The sequence below is a fragment of the Mus musculus genome, chromosome 3, assembly GCF_000001635.26.
Source record: "Mus musculus strain C57BL/6J chromosome 3, GRCm38.p6 C57BL/6J".
NCBI lineage: Eukaryota > Metazoa > Chordata > Mammalia > Rodentia > Muridae > Mus > Mus musculus.
The window spans coordinates 28,721,094-28,740,690 of record NC_000069.6 but is presented as its reverse complement, the minus strand read 5'-3'; the positions used below and the strand labels follow the sequence as shown (position 1 = coordinate 28,740,690).

Sequence of the window (19,597 nt, the reverse complement as noted above, 5' to 3'; positions counted from 1 at the left end):
AACACTGGCATTCCATGTTCTCCTGGAACCACACTGATTGGATTTCCTGGCTCAGGGCAATCTGAATCTTCAGTTGCTCAGCAGCTTTTCTTTCCCCTCTTATCTCACGGTCCTGTGTGATCCTCACAGACCTTAGCCCTCCTCAGTCCTAACTCAGCAGTCCCAGAAAGCACCTCCTGCTATCATCACCATTGACAAACGCCGAAAGAGATCCAGGGTCGTTAAGTAACTTGCTCTGTTACAGAGCTCAGAATCAGACTGAGGCCATGACTCCGGGCTCCTGTTCATACCTCTTCATGCACTGGATCCCGGAGCCCAGCAGATCTGGGGCTCACTGGGGAGTCCTGAGCCCAAAGGTTGGATGGGATGATTAGTGAAGCAAGACAAAGAAAGGCCCCTTAATTGCAGCTACTCTGGGTGGGATTGGAAGCTCCTCCTCCACAACTCGGCTACCTCAGGGCAGCAGCCTCACACTTGGAGACTACAGAGAGCAGGACATCCCCTCTTGCTTTTAAGCAGTTACATGCCTGTGTGGTGATTTTAGCTGACCTACATTGGATCCAAAGTTTACCCTAGTCTAGACCAAAGGCCTGGATTTTTGATGAAGAAACTGGGGTCACATGGTGGAACAGATCTCCGAATGTAATCTGAATGTGGGTTTTCACTTCTTAAGGTTGGAAGTGGTTATTGCCTTCATATGGAGAGTCTTGTGATTTGAATTTGTCTTTGATGAAAACATAGGTGGGGAGCAGTGTAGTGAGAACTTTAGTTTCTTTTAAAACAGAGAACTGTCTTTGTGTTGTGTTTTACTCCAGGGTGTGGGATAAGGGGCTGCTTCAGACTGTCCACACCAGCTAACTATTTGTCTTGTGCTCTGGCACAGGAGTGATTTTGCCCACTGAAGATAGTTTACATTTGGCATTCTGGGGACTTTTCAGAGGGTATTAAAAATACCAGAACCCCAAGAGAGGTGGCAGCAGCTGCTTCTCCTGTTGTTTGCTGATTGCTGGTTGCTGACTGCTGATTTCCTGCTGCTGAAGATCAAAATTGCCCCGAGGAACTTGATGCCCCTAATCAGCAGGAAGTAATCTAACAATATTGATGCCCCTCCCCCCTCTTGCTTTATTTCTCTCCTACTTAGTGGTAGGTGTTGGAAGGGGGAAGAATGGTGGTAGGGAAAAGAACTCAATTAAGTTGCCAAATGTCTGGCTACAGAGCAGTCCATCCATGTGGTCTCTGAGAGAGATATCACAGAGACATCTCGCACAACATAGCACATTGCTCCTTCTAACTCCCATGAGACATTTTGTCTTTGCTACATGTGGCTAAGCTATGTGTTGACTGTCATCTCCCTACCTTGAGGCCTTTCCGGGGATGGGATCACCAAGGCAGAGCTCAGCACTTCCTGAGAATGCCAGCATCCTCAAGAACAAAGCTAGTGAAGCTAAGAAGCAACGATTGAGAGCGCCTCACAGAGCCTCTCCCACTAGACTGAGACCTTCTTTTTCCTGTTTGGAGTTTTGGCTGCATGTGCCTGTGCATTGTGTGTGCAATGTTCATGGAGGCCAGAAGAGAGCATCAGATCGCCTAGAACTGCAGTTACATATGGTTGATGAGCTGGGACTCAAACCTTGGTCTTCTGGAAGAGCAGCTAGTACACATAACTACAGAGCCTTCTCTTCAGGACCACACTAAGGGCTATTTTTCTTTCTTTCTTTTTTTTTTTAGAACCTACTTCTGACCTACTGAAAGCTACAACTGCAAACATATGCACTGAGTGTCATTAACACTGTTTCTTGAGGGGGAGTACGGTTCTGAGTGAATCTGAATGTGGGAAATGAGGGAGAGATGATATCTGAAAACCTCTGTAAGTTGCCTCATGCTGCCTAATAAAGAATGAATAAAGTAAGGAATTCTTATTTGCCCTTAAAATTCATAAGAGCAGTTGCAGCATATTACAGGAGAAGGAGGAAGGGACCTGAGAGTCAAAGGACTTCTATCCCAATTCTGCTTGGCTGTGTACCAGCTGAGAAAGTGTGTACAGTTTGCTTACATCCCAGTCACTTGGAGCCCTCATGTTGAAATGGCAGTAGTGGGAGCTGGAGAGAGGTCAGTGGTAAAGAGCAACTGCTGCTTTTCCAAAGGACCAGAGATGAGCACATGAGGCTGCTCACAACTGCCTGTAGCCCAGCACCTCAGCACCAGGGAACCTGACCTCTGCTGAAGGCCTGTGTGCCCCCTCACAAAAAATAAAAATGAATTTTGGAATACTCGCAGAGTCCAGAATGGTGACAATGTGGGAAAGACTGTGACAGTGGCGCAGACTGCTTCATACGGCAAGCCCGTTTTCATAGCTGGAGACTCCAACATTTCCATCAGTAATCCACAGGAAAATCTCAGTCCTTTCAAAGCAATCAGTAAGGATGCAGGAGATCTGAGCGACATTTTTCCCGGCTGGCAGTCGTAGAACTCTCAGCCCATGGTACTGAGTACCAGGGCCAGAGTTAGTAGAAGTACTTGCATCTAATTGTAACACAATTAGAATGGACATTTTATGTAATTGCAGAAAGGTGGGAGAACTGTTCTTATTTCATATTATATGCAACCCATTTTCCCTTCCCACCTCCATCATTCCTCATTTGCACCATTTAGATATCTTCAAGAAGCTGTGAGCGAGGGCAGGTGCCTCCTTATGTCACTGTGCCTTTTCCTCCTGAAACATGAGATGTAGCAAGGTGGGGCTGGGGGAGGGGTGGCACTGCTGAGGGTGAGCACTGACTTCCATGTCAATCACACAAGAGAATAGGCTGGTCACGGTCACAGGCAGGGACTGCCGCCACCTCACCCAGAGGCTCTTCTCATAAAGCCTCCCCACCAGTTTCATAGGCCAGCAAAGTGGTGTTAGGTGATGCTGTAGTTGATTGCTTAGGTGGGTCTCCTTGTGTGTGAAATCAGCTCCTTTCCAATTAAGACTAAGACTGAGACAGTACAGAAAAGTTTATATATCATATGTCAGAGTACACATAATATGTGATATGCAGTACGTATGTCACATGAATAAATGAGGAGGAGAAAAGGAACCATTGCCTTGGAACTGCTTGCTGGAGCCCTCATGATGACACCGGCAGAGCTGGCGGTGAGTAAATAAGGTTGGGGCTGTGTGCTTTTGGCAGCACCCCACCCACATGCCAGTTCAAGAAAGCGCCCATGAACAAAAGCGTTTGAGTGTTTCGAATTAGGAACTAAATTACTTTTAGAAGTAAAGAATCAGAATAGTGGTAGGTAGCTCCAGTTACTTATTTGACAAAACAGAGGAGAGCTGATGGGGCTTGTCTTAATGTATTAGGAAAACAACCTCTGGGCCCCTGCTGACAGGACAGTTTCTCCAAGTGCTATTAATTAGAATGTGTTATTAGCTAACAGCAGGGAGCACACACCCTTTGCATGTTAACTAAAGTGCAATCGCCATTTAGCTAGTGGGCCTTGCTCAGTCTTCAAAACAGTCTTAATCATTAGTGAGTTAGTTAAACTATAACATCATGAGATAAAAATAATCACTGGTGTCACTTGGGAACAAGTTTGAACTGGACTGGTCAGATGTTCTCAGTATAGTCAGTGCTGACTGCGTTGATTGCTGGGTGACAGTCAGCTATGGACACATCTGGACAAACCCAGCTCCAGATGCAGCCACTTCCACTGCTCTCCCAGGGTTGCACAGTATCCTGAGATCAGAGGGACTGGCACATTGCTGCATTTTGCTGAAGTTGGGTGTGAAGGGGTGGTACTGGGGGCTCCATCTTCAACTCTCAGTTACCCAGAATCTTACAATATATAGTTGCAATTCATGTATTTCTGATGTTTTATTTTCTAATTAATTAATTATTATTGACTCTACCTTGGTAGGTGTTGAAATGGTGGCAAAGCTCATTCAAGCCTCCTTGGTTGATCTTGGGAGAGTGCTTCAGTACTAGCGCAGAGGTTGTGAGGAGAAGCTAACATTCTCTTGCAGGGGTATCTCTTTTCCATTTTTTAAAAATGATGGATGTGTGTAAAATATATTCAGAGATGAAGAATAACGTACATGTAAGATAGAGAGACTGAATAATGTGTGTGTTCTGCATACCAACATTTGTCACATTTGCCATCTTTATTCCACTTAATAAGATGACTTTCCCCATTTCATTTACTTTCCAGCACATGACACATGTTCATTCTCTCTTATGGTGGAAACAATGCTCCCATGCATGTGTTTGGCATGTCACATTGGTTCATCCATTTGTTTTTGATGGACATCTAGGTATTTCCTTGTCTTGGCCGTTATGAATACTCCTGCATAAACATGGATATCTTTGTATATCTATGTGATATCCTGCTTTAGATCGCATCTTGTGTATACCCAGGAGTGGGATATCTGGATCATACAGTAGTCTTACCTCATATTTTTTGGCAGATATTGGCAGTCACAGTGCTTGCATTAGTGCACTGGCTCAGAAGGAGTGTGTAAGATAGTCTTCTCTCTGCATCCTTACATGGGTGGTTGTTTCTGACTTGGGGAAGATGGAATCTCACTGCAGTTTTGGTTAAACATTTTTTTACATATGTATTTGTTGGACATTTGTAATATTTTCTTTTTAAAAATAAATTTACTGGGGCTCAGTGTTGAAGACCACTTGCTGCTCTTGCTGAGTTTTGTTCCCAGCATGCACATGGTGGCTCATAACTATAACTTTGGTTCCAGGGGATCCAATGACTTCTTCAGACCTCTGCGTGCATCACACGTGCACATGTACACATACATACATGCAGGGAAAAGTGTATACATATAAAATAAATAATGTTTAAAAGCTTAGCATACAAAGTTTTACAGGTCTTCTTAGGGACATTCCATATATCCTTCCTTCTCTAAGCTTGCTATTCCCATTCCTCATGCCCCTCTACCAGCCTTCCCCGCTGCCTCCGGAACCCCCTTAGCTTGCTACTCCCGTTCCCTGCTCCCCCACTCCCTCCAGCACCCCCTTTAGAGTTTATATGCCATGTAGTCACCTTCCTCCTGGTGCTGTTCCCTTAGGATCTCCTCTCCCATCTCACAGGCTCCTTTCCAGTTTCCTGGCCTTTCCCCTCAGTGCCCCCACCTAGACACACCTAGTAAATGGCTAAAGCTGTGATCTACAGAGGAAAGAGAAGAGAGGGTCTCTATCTCTCTGAGCCCTGATTACCTTGTTGTACTTATCTATTCTCCTACAGATTATATATTTTTTATGCACAAATAAGATTCTATTGACCCAATACTCAAATAAGCCAATTTTCTTCATAGTCTATAGATGAAGTTCTGTACCATTTGCTATGACCTGACCACTCACCTCTCTTGCCAGTTCACACTCAACACTCCAAATTCAGTTAGCTGCTTTGGCACAGTAGACAATAAGGGTGCAATGAGTTCATATGTGGGGGACCCTAATCAAGAGGGGCAGTGTACTTGTTAGAAAGCACACATGCTAGAAGTCTCTTCCTCCCCCCATGTGCACACACAGTTCTCCTGCCTGCCCAACTGTGAGAAACAGTTCAATACTGGTCTAGGTGTTTTGTCACAGCAGGACAGGCTGGCTGATACTCCATTTAGGGACGAAATAACTTGCACATCACACAGTCACACTTGAGCTAATGCATTCTTTGAGGGTGACTATTTGGGCCTAAGCAAGATTAATGCTGTCTTTATTTTCATTTCACACAGGAGTGAGTGACTGAAACTTGAAACTGTGTGACTTGCCCAGAATGACTCAGCTGAGAACTCTGTGATGAGGGTGCATGCAGCCCTGCAATGCTGCTGGCCCTGTGGTGAGGGCACAGCCCAGCAATGCTGCTGGCCCTGTGGTGAGGGCACAGCCCAGCAATGCTGCTGGCTTCAGTGCTTAATCCAGGAGTTACTTACCTCTAGGAATCCTGTTCAGAGCACAGGCCCGTCTTACTCTTTGTCTGCTGAAGGCTGTCTATACAACATGAATAACCGTAACTTTTCTACATTGTCTCACAAATGTCTACAGATTTTAATCCATCTCTTATTTCCTCTTTCTTCCTAATAGCAAGCTTTGCCCACTGCTGTTGTTGTTTTAGATGAGTCTTGTTTTGTAGTCCACTCTGGACTTGAACCAGCAATCCCGTTTCCTTAGCATCTTGAGTACTGGGGTCTCAGGTATGTGCCATATACTTAGCTGTTGCTATCAAACTTTCTCATGCTCTGTTATTTGCCTTCCTCTAATTCACCCTGAAGTTCTTTCTCTATTCCTCTTTTCTCTCAGCCTAGAAACATTCACATATGATTAGGGTTGGTTTTTAATGCCAGCTTGTCACAGATTTCAGTGGCCTTCATAGATACTCATCTGAAAAAGTTCCCTGGTCATCTTGATTGATGTGGGGAGATCTGCCCTCTGGTAGAAGCATCTTCTAGTAGCAGTTCAGACAAAAATGGCAGAAAGAAATCGGCCTCCTCACCCGTTGCTTGCTTGGTCTTCCCTCTTGCCTCCAAGTTAACTTGCTCTGTTGCTGTTGCTGCTTCCTTTGCTGAGATGAGAATGAGCCTTTCAAGCTTTCTTTGTAGCACAGGGACCACACACCCCCATTGGTTCTGTTCCTCTGCAGGATCCTGACTAATCCATATTCTCTTTCATCATAATAAGACCTTGCATTGGTCTTCAGCTTGCAGATGCATTTCTTATCCCAGCATGCACCTCTAGGAGAAGGTAATCTGTCTCTCATTTCTTTTCTATTATTAGAAGCAGGATACATAATGAAGAAAACTGGGAGAACATGTTCAAATGGAGAACAGTCCACACCACACAAGTTCTTTACTTTTTTACTTCATAAAATTAAAAGCCAAGATTGTTGAACTGATTTTAAAATTTTCATCTCTCTGTCTCTCTGTCTCCCTCTGTCTGTCTGTCTGTCTGTGTGTGTGTGTGTGTGTGTGTGTGTGTGTGTGTGTACACATATGGAGGTCTATGAACAACTTATGGGAGTCAGCTCTCTCCTTCCACTATGTGGGCCTAGGGATGGAACTCAGGTCATCAGGCTTGGTGTCAAGTGTATTACACCTGAAGATATCTCACCGGCCCTGGAAATGTTTGGGCTATATGTCAGGGTTTTCCAGAGTAACAGAACTTACAGAATGAATCTCTCTCTCTCTCTCTCTCTCTCTCTCTCTCTCTCTCTCCCTCCTCCCCCTCCCTCTTCCCCCTCTGTCTCCATCTCCATCTTCATTCATATATATATATATTCCAGTCCAAGATTCTAGTACTTGTTCAGGCCATTAGCTGTATGTTTCAGCTGGTCTTCAATATGTGTTGGAATCTTGAAGAAGTAGGCTCTGATGCCAATGAAGGACTGGACTTGCTAGTGAGGTAAAAGCAAACAAAGAGCAACAACTTTCTTCTTTCATGTCTTACAGAAGATTCCAGAAGAAGGCGTGGCCCAGATTAGAGCTGGGTCTTCCTATCTTGAGAGTCAAGATTAGAACTAGATCTTACCACTTCAAATTAAGCAAAAATATCTCATATGTGTGCCCCATTTTGGGGGGGGGGGGCTTAGTTAATTCAAGATGTAGTCAAGCTGACAACCAGGAATAGTCATCACAGGCTATAACTTATAAATGGCTTGCGGAATTAAATAACATTGCTTATTTTATTCCTATTGGTCTACTTAGGAAAATATTTTCCTAAACAATTTTTATAGGCTTATTTTATTTGTGTGTGTGTGTGTGTGTGTGTGTGTGTGTGTGTGTATGTGTATGATGTGTATGCTATGTGTGTGTACGTGGGTATGAGTTTCCTGCAGTCAGTTGAGGCTGCCATGTGGGTGCTGGGAACTGAACCTGGTTCCTCTTCAAGAACAGTGACAGCTCCTAATTGCCTAGCCATTTCTCAAATCCTTTACATTTTTAAACAACTTTTTAATAAACTTTTAAAAAATTATCTATATTTGTATGTTGAATATTACTTCAAAATATTCAACATATTTCAAAATATAATTTTGAATACTTATATTTAGAATAACAATAAGTGGTCATTGAATTTATATTGAATACTATTTTATTTTACAAATAAGAACTCCTCATCTATTAATAGGCAGGTTGATCACAAAAATACTTAACCCATACCATTTCCTCATATTTCTTTTTTATAATGTTAGGCTTGTACATACAAAATTGGTGATATACAACTGGGCCACACCTACTTCTTGTTGAGATAAATTTGTAAAATAACTGATTATCTGATGAATTTGATTTTGTCAAAATTATAGGTGTTCCATTATCTGTATTTGCTAATAACCATACATACTAACCCAATCAGAAAAAAAAAGGCATAACATTTTGGGTTTGTAAACACAATAGATTTTTATAGTTAAAATTATAGACATTTTTGTTAAAGTTATTTATAATAATGTGTAAAATATTAAAATATATATTACTTTAAGACAAAATTCTTTAGGGGAAGTGAATAAAAGTAGTGATAAAAATACAATAAAATTTACAACTTAAAGAAAAGTTTGTGCATATTCCTTACAATGATAGCATATTATGAAGTTTGTACATATTCCTTACAATGATAGCGTATGAATGAAGAAAGAGACATAGAGGAAGGGCTTATTGGTGTGCATTTCAGCCATTGGTACTAACACATTACTAATGAAAATGAGTTGAAATTTTGGATTTTATTGAATAGTTCATTACTTATTTCTATATGTAATTATTGTGCACATAAACTGCATATGCATGCATGTGTGTGTGCTTGCTGAAAGGAGCCTGATTAAGCTGTCTCCTGAGAGACCCTGCCAGAGCCTTACAATTACAGAGGCGGATGCTCACAGCCAACCATTGGACCAAGCATGGGGTCCCCAGTGGAGGAGCCAGAGAAAGGAATGAAGGAGGGGAAGAGGTTTGCAACCCTATAGGAAGAACAACAACATCAACCAAACAGATGCCCACCCCCCCCAATGCTCCCAGAGACTAAACCACCAACCCAGGGGTACACATGGAGGGACCCATAGCTCCAGCCACATATATAGCAGAGGATGGCCTTGTTGAGCATCAGTGGTAGAAGAGGCCCTTGGTCCTGTGAAGGCTCGATGCTCTAGTGTAGGGGAATGAGAGGGTGGGGAGGCAGGAGTGGATGGGTGGGTAGGGGAGCACCCTCCTAGAAGCAGGGGGAGGGGGATGCGATAGATGATTTCTTGGGGGAAAACTGGGAAAGGGGATAACATTTAAAATGTAAATAAAGAAAATATCCAATTAAAAAAAGAATAAGGAAAAATACATTGAGAAAAAAACATGCACAGTAAATCAATATAACTATTTTTTTATTAATATGGGTACTTTCCATATAAACAGCAGCAGCACCAATCATTCAGAAACATATTTATGGGCGCAAGAATAGTAGTTGTATATAAGTTTCTAACTTAAGACCACTTTCCTTTTAAGAGGTGTGTGTGTGTGTGTGTGTGTGTGTGTATGTATGTATGTATGTACAGCAAGTTACAAATTACTAAAAACTCCAGCAGAGTGATCAATGTGGCGGCCAGCAGACTCTCCTCCTTGTATTCTTAACAAAGAATTTTATTAAAAATCACAAGTACATGTGTCTTACACTCTATGCACTATCTCTATTTGGGACACTGGAAGCACAGATATTACCTAACATTTTTTAATTTGCTACATGTGCTGGCCAAAAAGCATATTTGGTATATACACATGGGTAAATAACATTTTTACAATTTTTAAGAATTACAAACAAGGTTTGTTTTTTGCCCTGCTATTTTAATCCTCTTATATACATTACACTGAAATACAATATATGGTATTTTATTTTTTATATAATATTATCCAAAGAAATAATATTGAACACAGACTCCTTAATATAGCATAACTTAGGCAAAAGCATGTTTTAAAAACAAAATAAAAACTCTTCCAGACTAACGTAGAAATATTGTACTTAGATTTAGGAGTTAGATTTGGATCTTCTGTGTCATTTTATCATTGACTTGTTTTGCGACATTTTTTTTTTCATTGAAGTAAGAAAATACCACTTTGAACTTATAACTTCTGTTATTTGAAAGAACTACTGGAGCTGTCTTCCATGGCACTACCTTTATCTTGAGGGCATCTCTGTGGACAGAGTTCTAGGTACCATTGTGGAACAGCCTCTATGCTCCACTGTGGTTAGCACTCAGGATGGCTGCTGAGGTAGGAAAGGATGTCCTTCCCGTCTTCCGAAAACGCAGGAAAGGAAAGAGAAAGGCATGCGTGGATCTCGAGTCCCCTTGTCCACCTTAACTTGCTGTTAGACTGTAAGATCCCTAAAGTGTGTGTGAACAAAGTCTACAGCTCAGAATGTATCACAGAGCAGACCATGCCCAGGAAGGCTGGGGATAGAACTTTAGACCAAACCCTTTCCCAAGTGCAGACAATAACAAGGTGTAGCAGTCATGTGGCCAGACTGAGAAGTCTAGTTGTATATCAGACAAGGAGAGTGAAAAGTCATGATCGCATGACAATACTTATACAAAAACAATACCTGGAAATTGAATTTCCATCTAATTTTCCTGGAAATTAATTTAGTAGAACTGGTTCTGATATTTACCACTCAAGGCCAATAGTTTGATGGTGATGGTATGATGATGTCAACTAGTGCATTTGTCTTTATTCACTTTTTGTTTTTCTTTAATATTTCTTCAGCAAACACAGAGAGCTGCTCATTGATACCAATGGTTCTGCATCCTCAGAGAGAGTTTTAAATTACATCTTCAATAAGCAGCAAGCATGTTTTTCTCAGCATTAGTCTCTAGACAATAGAGCATTATGACTATTTGCATAGTGTTTGCACTGACTTTTAAGTGATCTAGAGATAGCTTTTGACTATGGAGGAAGCACCACTCCATCCAAGGCCTTGAGCATCTGTTGATCTTGCTGTGTGCAGTGGGGAATGAGGAATGACCATCTCAGCCAGGAGCACGATGTAGGCTACTTACATTTCTCTAAGACAGAAAACATCAGAATTGGAATGTCTTGAATTTGGGGTCAGTCAAAATAAATAGATACATCTTGAAAGTGATCTTTGGTGGTTGTTATTTTGGAAAACTTGACTACTTTATTCTTTCAGAGAATGGGGCCAGGGGCCATGATTTGATAGAAAGCACATTCATCCATATAAAAACATTAAGTTTCGGTACCAGTATCATTTGCTGGAAACTGAACTTCCTAGAAACTGTCAGAATTCTTTACTAGAGGATAGGAGCCCCTGGCCTACTTAGAAATCTGCATTTTTGCTCTGAATACACAGCTTAGCACAAAACTCTGCTGAACTACTTTAGCTTACTTTTGACTGACTCCGGAAATTTCAAGTTAAAAAAAAAAATCTGCTCCCAAAGGAGAAAAACATCAAAGTATATATATATATACATATATATATATGTATATATATATGTGTGTGTGTGTGTGTGTGTGTGTAATTTCAAGCTAGCTTAAACTAAATGTATATATGTGAACAAGTTTGACCAAGAAAAAGCCAAAAAAGCACTAGAAAGGGTCAAACAGGGTGGCATGTGCCTATGCCTCCCCACACCTCGGAGGCAGAGGCAGGAGAATCGCAAGTTTGAGGCCAACCTTGACTTCATTGTAGTCCAGATCACAGAAGACTACAGAAATTCTTTCTTAAGTAAACAGAGATGGGGCAGAGTAAGAGGTATGGAGAAGGAAAGAAGGAAGAGACAGAAAGGAGGAAGGTGTTCTGTGAGGGTTTTCACGTTTCAGCAGTACTGTTTTTGAAAAGGTGTTTTTCACTGGGTGGGTTTGGTGGCACATGTCAGCCCTGGCCCTTGGAAGATCAGTGTAGGAGTTCAAGAGCCCAGCCTAGGATGCATGACACCCTGACTTGAACCCCTACTCCAAATGACAAAATTAAGCATTTTTCTTCAATATACATCTGTCGTCGGTCTGTCTGTCCATCTGCCCATCCATATATCCATCCATCCATCCATGCATGAATAATTGATCTTCTGCTCTACTTTGTAAGGAAAACAGCTTGGAGACATTTTGGTTGCCTGATAAGCAGCAGACCTGTGTGTCCTTAACTGTAATTTGGGACAGTAGTGTCATTTGCCTGCACAGATCAGTGCCAGCAAGAGATTCCATAGGACCTGTGCATACTAAAGATAAAGAGAACCAGGTGAGAGTGGTGGCTGTGACGTGTCAGGAGCCCACTTGGTGTTTCCAGAGAGATTAAAGAGGAGGCTTGGGCCTGACAGGTAAACTTCTTTGGAAATATCAGAATTAAAAAAAAATATTTAACAAATAGAAAAACTCTTTATTCCAGATTTCCCTGTGATTGACCCAGTTTATTAGATTTTTAGGCAATATGCAAAATGGCTGACTCCTAATGGTTTAAGTGTGTGCCATGGGCAATTAAAAAAAACAAGTATAAGTACAACACAAAGACTGAAGTGGTGAGAAACTAACATGCTTTGGATGCTAATATAACTAACTGATAATCTGAGCTCTACAGCTAAGAACAACTCAAGCATTTAACCTTGCAAAATACATCAAAGAAACTAAAATGTTTTCTCTCACTGTAGGAAGCTTTTGGTAGCTATAAAAAAAGAGTTTCTCATTACAAATACAGTTTAACATACTCAGGAATTCTATATAAAAATGCAGAAAATGGCTGTACGCAAAACCCGAAGTCTAATCCAAGTGAGAGAAGCCGAGGAAAGGTAACAGAAAGTCAGTTTGAATGTGAGCCTTGCTGACACCAGCCGTATGTCCTTTAGCTTCTGATCTGGGGCTAAGAACATTCCGGTGTAATTAAATATCTAGATAGCAGTTGTAGCTGCAGATTTCTTAGTCACGTGCTTTAAAAAGCAGCGATATGTTGAAAGCTCTTCAATTTCAGTAGAACAGGGCTAGGAAGGTTATTACACACTTCCCTGTAGAGTAGCAAAATAGCCTCTGGTTTACTGAAGAGTGTTACCATCAAAAATAGATTCTTTAAGTTAAAAAAATACTTTCTTTGGTAATAATATATGTTGATATTTCTAATCGGAGTCTGTAAAAATTCTTCCAAATGAATAAACGATACTCCTGGGTGTAGTCGCACACCGAGGAAGGAATCGGTTTAAGAGGGAGCGCGTGGTTCCTCCTGGTCGGTTCCTCGGTTTTAGGCAGGTCATCCTCACACACTCTCTGAAGACGCCAGGAATTCCATTTGTACAGCAGCTTTGCGTGGTGGGGCCGAACCACTCTTCTTCCGGAATTCTGCAGCGATTTCCTCAAAAGACTTTCCTTTGGTTTCTGGAACTTTAAAGAATGTAAACAGGGTGAAGACCAGGACCACCCCAGCGAAGAGGAAGAACACGTAAGGCCCAAGGAAGTCCTGCAAGAGAGCAAACAGAGGGGTCAGCAGCCGCGTGGCCGCACTGTGTGAGCACTTACCCTCGTGGGCGCGCACATGGTGTGCACTTACCGCAATGTACTGGAAGCAGAGGGCGATGACAAAATTGCAGACCCAGTTGCTGAAGGCAGCCAGTGCCAGAGCCGTAGGACGGGGTCCTTGGCTGAAAAATTCAGCAACCATGAACCAAGGGATTGGACCTGGCCCAATCTCAAAGAAACTGACAAAGAGGAAGATGGCAGTCATGCTCACGTAACTCATCCAGGCGAATTTATCCTGAAGACAAAGAGAAAATCTTAAGTGAGACAGGCAGAGGTTAGCAGCTTCCATGTTCTCTCACGCCAAGTTCAGCTGGGCGCAGTTCTTCTCCTGTGTTCGTTTTTCGTCATTTAAATGGCTGATTTGAGACGACAGTCCAACACAAATCTTGCTTCAGTATTATGAGGTTCTGCCTGGCCAATCCTTTATTTTAGGGCATTTTGGTTTTTCCGTATTAGGAGGTTCTGCCCAACCAATCTCTTGTTTTAGGGTCTTTTGGGTTTTGTTCCATGGTCACTCTTTCCCTGTGACAAGCAAGAAGATCCAGAACCCTAAAGTCCTCCTACCAAGATGGCCAGACAAGGTTTGTGACTCGCTCTGAAGCTGAATGACGACACAGGGCTGAGAGGGAGGTTCAGGTCCCTGCCCATGGTTCTACCAGCAGGTCCATGTGGAGCCTGTGCCCTGACCACGCAGTGACGGATAACGGCATGTTGGTACCCTACGCTGTAATTCCAAGAACATAGTTCCCCTTTCCTTTATGTGTCTCCTCTTCCTTTATTTCATAAGCCAGTCTCAAGCGCTTGTTATTACACAGAGCTCTTTAACCCAGAGGCCAGAGATGTCTGCCTGTGATTTAAAATACCAGTCCAGGTGCCAAACTCACCAGCAGCACAAGTCCCACCGACATGAAGATGGTGCAGAAAAACATGCCAATCATCCCGGTTAGGAACAGGGTCCGCCGCCCTGCCTTCTCCACAAGCAGCACCTAGGAAGGTTCACAGAACATGATATCAGCATCCTGAGCCAAGCAACATCCACCAGGGAGCTTGTTGCAATGCATGTAGGGGGGCAAGGCGGTGCTGTGACCCCATTTTACAGATGCACAACTGAGGTGAGCCATGAAGCTTGTGGATGATGGCGGTGCTAGTCTCAGTACACAGTGGAAATTAAACATTGGCTTAATTTGACCATATTGATTTGTAAAGTTCAGACTTGACATAGACTTGGGTGTTCCCTGCACTCTGGGGTCCATCCCTTTGGATACAGTAGTGAGAGGCTCTGTATTCTGTTGCCTCCTAAGATTATCTCTACAGTGAGATTGTGAATGACTCATCGGGACTGAGGTGGTAGCTCACATCCTTGCCTCACATACATGAGGCCCTGGATTCAATCCCCAACACCACAGAAGTAAGGAAAGGCTCTGTTGTGCTAAAACCAAAAAGGTGACCTGGTTTTTCAGCTGCTGATTTTAATCATTGCAAGAGTTCGTGTGCCACAAATATCAGAGACAGTTTGTCTATGCAGGTGTCAGCCATTCTTACCCAACTCCTCAGTGCTTAAGAAAGTCAATGATGACTACTTGCTCAGTGACATTTAGAATTTGATCACTGTATTAAAATAGTGAGCCCTGTGTTTTCCTGCTGTGCTGATATGTGCGGGTTGTGGGAGTGAACTGTGTATTTGAAAACAGACGACATCACAGCACGACATTAGAGTGCTTCTTCACCCTGAGGGAACCTGGCATTGAGTTATGAACCCTTGCATCAATGGGTGAGATTTGCTATTAACCAAGATCAATATTTGTTGACTAGAGTCTGACCCGTGGAATCCTGTCAGTGCTGGACTCACGCGCACGTGCACGCGCGTGCACGCACACACACACACACACACACACACACACACACACACACACACACTATAGTGTCCCATCTCAGTGAGTAAACTGGCTATGCTCATCAATCTAAGTAAGTCCACAGCAAACCAACACCACGGTATGCTGAGCTCTGTGTCCGCAGGCATCTGTGGCACGTTTGCCTTCACCTGCAGTGAAAGCCTTTCTCATGTCAGAGGCACATGCCCGCCAGGGTTTCAGATCACTCTAGAAAGGACAACCAGGAGCCTACATTAATTACTGAGAAGTAAGCAAGAAAAGGGTTCCTATATATTTCTTTTAAATTACTATTTTAATTTCTCTGTGTGGTGATGTATGTACATGTGTGTCTGTGTATCATATTCCTTCAGTCTGTGTGGATCTAAGAAGAGGGCATCAGATGCCCTGGAACTGGAGGTAAAGAAGGCTGTGAGGTACCATATGGGTGCTGGAAATTGAACTCAGGTCCTCTGGAAGATCACTCGGTGCTTTTAGCCACTGAGCCACCTCTCTGACCCTCTTATACATTAAAAAAATATTACTTTATTTTATTTTTATGTGCATTGGTGAAAGGGTGTCAGATCCCCTGGAACTGTAGTTACAGACACTTGTGAGCTGCTGGGTAGGTGCTGGGAATTGAACCTGGGTCCTCTGGAAGAGCAGCCACTACTCTTAACCACTGAACCATCTTTCCAGCCCCTATAATTTTTTTTTATTCTTTTCTCATATATTACATCCTGACTGTAGTTTCCCCTCTATCTGCTCCTCACACACACACACACACACACACACACACCACCTTCCCTCTCTCCTCACATCCATCCCCTTGACCTCTCCTCAGAAAAGAGCAGGCCTCCCAAAGAAATCAACCAGACAGGACATAACAAGCTACAATATGACCAGGTACATGCCATCACATCAAGACTGGACAAGGCAACCCGGTAGGGCGAAAAGGGCCCCACACATAGACAAGAGAGTCAGGGGCAGCCTAATTCCCACGAGGGGAGGTGGGGGGGATAGATGTGAGGAGAGAGGAAAGGTGGTGGTGGGGGTCTGACAGGAACTGACAGAGGGGAAACTACAGTCGGGATGTAATATATGAGAGAAGAATAGAAAAAAATTACAGGGGCTGGAAAGATGGTTCAGTGGTTAAGAGGTCTTCCAGAGGACCCAGGTTCAATTCCCAGTTAGTGTCTCACAAAACACCAAGCCACTCAGGAATAACATATATGTAGAGGACCTACGTCAGGCCCTTTCAGGCTCCCTGATCTCTGTGAGTCCCCATGAGTTCCTGTCACTTGCTTCTGGCCTGAGTTCTTGTGCTGTCCTTGAACTCTCTGGTTCCTCTGACCCTTCCCCACTCCCTCCACAGGACTCGCAGAGCTCCCCTCATCTTTGGCCCCGTATACATTTTTTTCTTTACTCTTTCAAAGCTGGTGGGATGATACATGGTGTTGACATAGTATTGTTAAGGCATGAGAAAATTGGGGTGTTTCAGCAGGAACGAAGGCTCCTTTACATCTGTTTCCTCTGTCTATGAAAAAATAGTGACTAGATGATAGATGCGTTTTGAAGACTGAGCCGCATTCTCTCCTGGAAGCTAGGTGGCGCTTCAATGCACTCGAGTACTGGGCCATCTGTGGGAGCTGGGCAGCTTTGTACCAAGAGCCATCCTGCCTCCATCTTTCTGCCTGTTTTGTTCTTTCCTTGGGATTATACTCATCCTTCTATCAACCCATCACTATGGATGAAAACATAGATCCAGGAACCGTTCACACCACTGTGGATGAAGTCATGGAGCCTGGGAGCAACAGTGTCATTGGGAACACCTGTCTCAAGTGCTCTGAAGAGTGCATGGAGTGATTTATGTTGCTCCGAGTTAGTGACACAAAACCCAGCGCTGATTGTTTCTACATAAGTCAGCATGAACAATGCTTTCAAGTTCAGAGGCACAAAAAAATTACCTCCTTTGTTGCGTTTTGCTATGGTTTGGTTTGCTACAGTGTCCTGATGGGGAACCTTGAGATAGATGCTCCTGCCTCTGCCACCTGAGCACTAGGACCACAGGTGTAGACTGCCCCTATTTAGAAAACCTAAGTAAAAAATCCTTCAGTGCTTTCTCTAATTGTGCTAATGAACTGATGTGTGTGTGTGTGTGTGTGTGTGTGTGTGTGTGTCAGTCATCTGCTTTAAGTCTTTGTAAAAGAAAAAGATGAGCTCAAAAAATTCCATTTTCAAAACAGTTAAGATGCTGATTATAATTACAATCTATAATAATTACCAATTAAACTGCTTCTCCATTCAAATGAGGCTGAGTATAGGGGGAAGAAATAAAATTCTATATATTTTTTTCCTGTGTTTTTTCCTCAGAATTCGGGTTTCCCAATATTAACAACTTGATGCTTTATGTAGAAAATACTATTATAAGCATTTTGTTTTAATAATAAAGTCATATTTTTTTCCAGGAGATAAAAAGAACAAAGAGTCTCTTGGATTGTGTCCCAGCAAGGGCCATTATTGATTGAGGCAGCCTTTGACTTGGGCAGGTCCTGTCTCCAAAGTCAAAGTGTAGAGCTGCAACATTGTGATTTGTTTGTGTTTCTCTGCTCTCTGAGATCTGGCACTATTTAATAGGATCTGGGGAGACAGGCTGCAATTTATTGACCATCCCAAAGTAAATATTAGTCCATGTACAGAGGAAAAAAAAAAACAAGTGACTAAAGAAACAGAGTGTAGTATTATGGCCAACATGAAAACTCAAAAGTATTTTAAACATGTTTTATTCAAAGAAAAAAATAAGTTAGTCTCATTTTGAGTGAATTTCATTAGTTGAGAAATCTTTGTACTTTTTTTTATTATGTGAAAATATCAAACTATTCACAGGCTTTAAGAAAGTCAGTAACTTCTTTCTTCTGTTGGAATTGGGGAAACAATGATAATTCACACTTTATATCATCTCTACCCAGACTTTCCATCTTTGTATGTATCCCCAGGAACTTGTGAATTGCCTGGAAGTTCTGCACCATGAGCTGACAGCATAGGAATTTGCCGGTTGTTTAATTCTGTTTACACGTTTAATTATTTATTAGCTTTTTGAATGTTTCTGCCCAGGATGCCAGAATGAGATATCTCCATCAGGCAGGGAAAGGCTAGGGAATGTGCCCTATGTTGGTATAATAGCACTCTGTGCGCAGGCCCTGGGGTGTTTAAATAGAGAAGAAGGACAAGAACCCAGAATCTCCTACAGAGAGAAAGTCTTGCCAGTGAGTTATTAATTCACCAAATGAGTAAGTGACTGGCATCCTGCACAATGGAGAGCCAGTGACTCACCACCTCGATCAGCCACTGTCAGCACCAGCAGTGGCTGGGGTGTGCACAAGCCGTTCCCATTCTTCACTTATCTCACTTATCTCTTATGTCACATACACACGCAGTGCACGTGGACAAAGTTGGCGATCACTGTTTCACATAAGCCACCATCCCACCTCCACTCCCGGGCAAAGGAAAGAGCAGAGTGCTCATGGAGCCAGCGACTTACAGAGACAGCCGTGAAGATCATGTTGATGGCCCCAACACCAATGGTTGCATACACAGGCTGGCTGATGCCAGCTGTCTGAAAAATGCTGGTTGAATAGTAAAATATCTGCAAAATAAGAACAGGCCAGCCTCAGGCAGGGAGTCTCCCACTCAAATCCTGGAAGCAAGACATTCGGCTGCTTATTTTTAGTGTTTGGAATCACGGCCCCTAGAATCTCCTAAGGTTGACCCCACCCTTTCCTCAGACAAGTCTTTCACCAGTGTTTAAAGCTCCTGGTTTCTTAAAAGTTCTGGCTTAGCCTGAAGACTCCGTTAGTTCATTTCCTTTGTTTGTTTAATTTCTTAACCTTTTGTTAAAGTATAACGTGCCTAGAATGGTACACTTAAGTGAACAGCTCAATCCTGTTAAAATCTGATTACACCCGTGTAGAGAGAACTCGGGTTAAGGAATAACTCTTTGACAACTCTGCTGAGCCCCTCTGTCCCTTTGTTCATTTCCTGAGAATCACTTTCATAACATCTGCCAAGATGGATGAATTTTGCCAAGTCTTGTACTTGATATAATGGAAATGTATCTTACATATTGTCTTGTTCTGGCTCATTTTGCTAAACATCATCTCCATGTGAATCCTTGCAGTCCTGTGAGTTTGGACACTGTTCATTGGTACTTTTTTTAAAAATATTTTTTACTAGGTATTTTTCTCATTTACATTTC

General features: G+C 42.6%; 1 protein-coding gene and 1 long non-coding RNA gene across 3 annotated transcripts in view; one reads left to right on the top strand and one right to left on the bottom strand.

The window, feature by feature from the left end:
- The window catches only part of 1700112D23Rik (RIKEN cDNA 1700112D23 gene), a 78,900-nt gene that overhangs the window by 40,432 nt on the left and 18,871 nt on the right, over positions 1-19,597 (top strand). The window contains exon 3 of one of the 2 annotated variants that reach the window (NR_166153.1): positions 1,729-1,913. The exons of the other annotated variant lie outside the window; for it this stretch is intronic. This is a non-coding gene — a long non-coding RNA (RIKEN cDNA 1700112D23 gene). Of the gene's footprint in view, positions 1-1,728; positions 1,914-19,597 lie in introns of those variants that run through there. 2 annotated transcript variants of the gene reach the window in all.
- Positions 12,330-19,597, bottom strand: part of Slc2a2 (solute carrier family 2 (facilitated glucose transporter), member 2) — a 30,459-nt gene continuing 23,191 nt past the window's right edge. Inside the window, exons 8-11 of the mRNA NM_031197.2 lie at positions 18,884-18,988; positions 14,359-14,460; positions 13,506-13,709; positions 12,330-13,415 (exon numbers count right to left, since the gene is read on the bottom strand). Coding sequence (NP_112474.2) covers positions 13,215-13,415; positions 13,506-13,709; positions 14,359-14,460; positions 18,884-18,988 — 612 coding nt within the window. The 3' untranslated portion in view covers positions 12,330-13,214. The remainder of the gene's footprint in view (positions 13,416-13,505; positions 13,710-14,358; positions 14,461-18,883; positions 18,989-19,597) is intronic.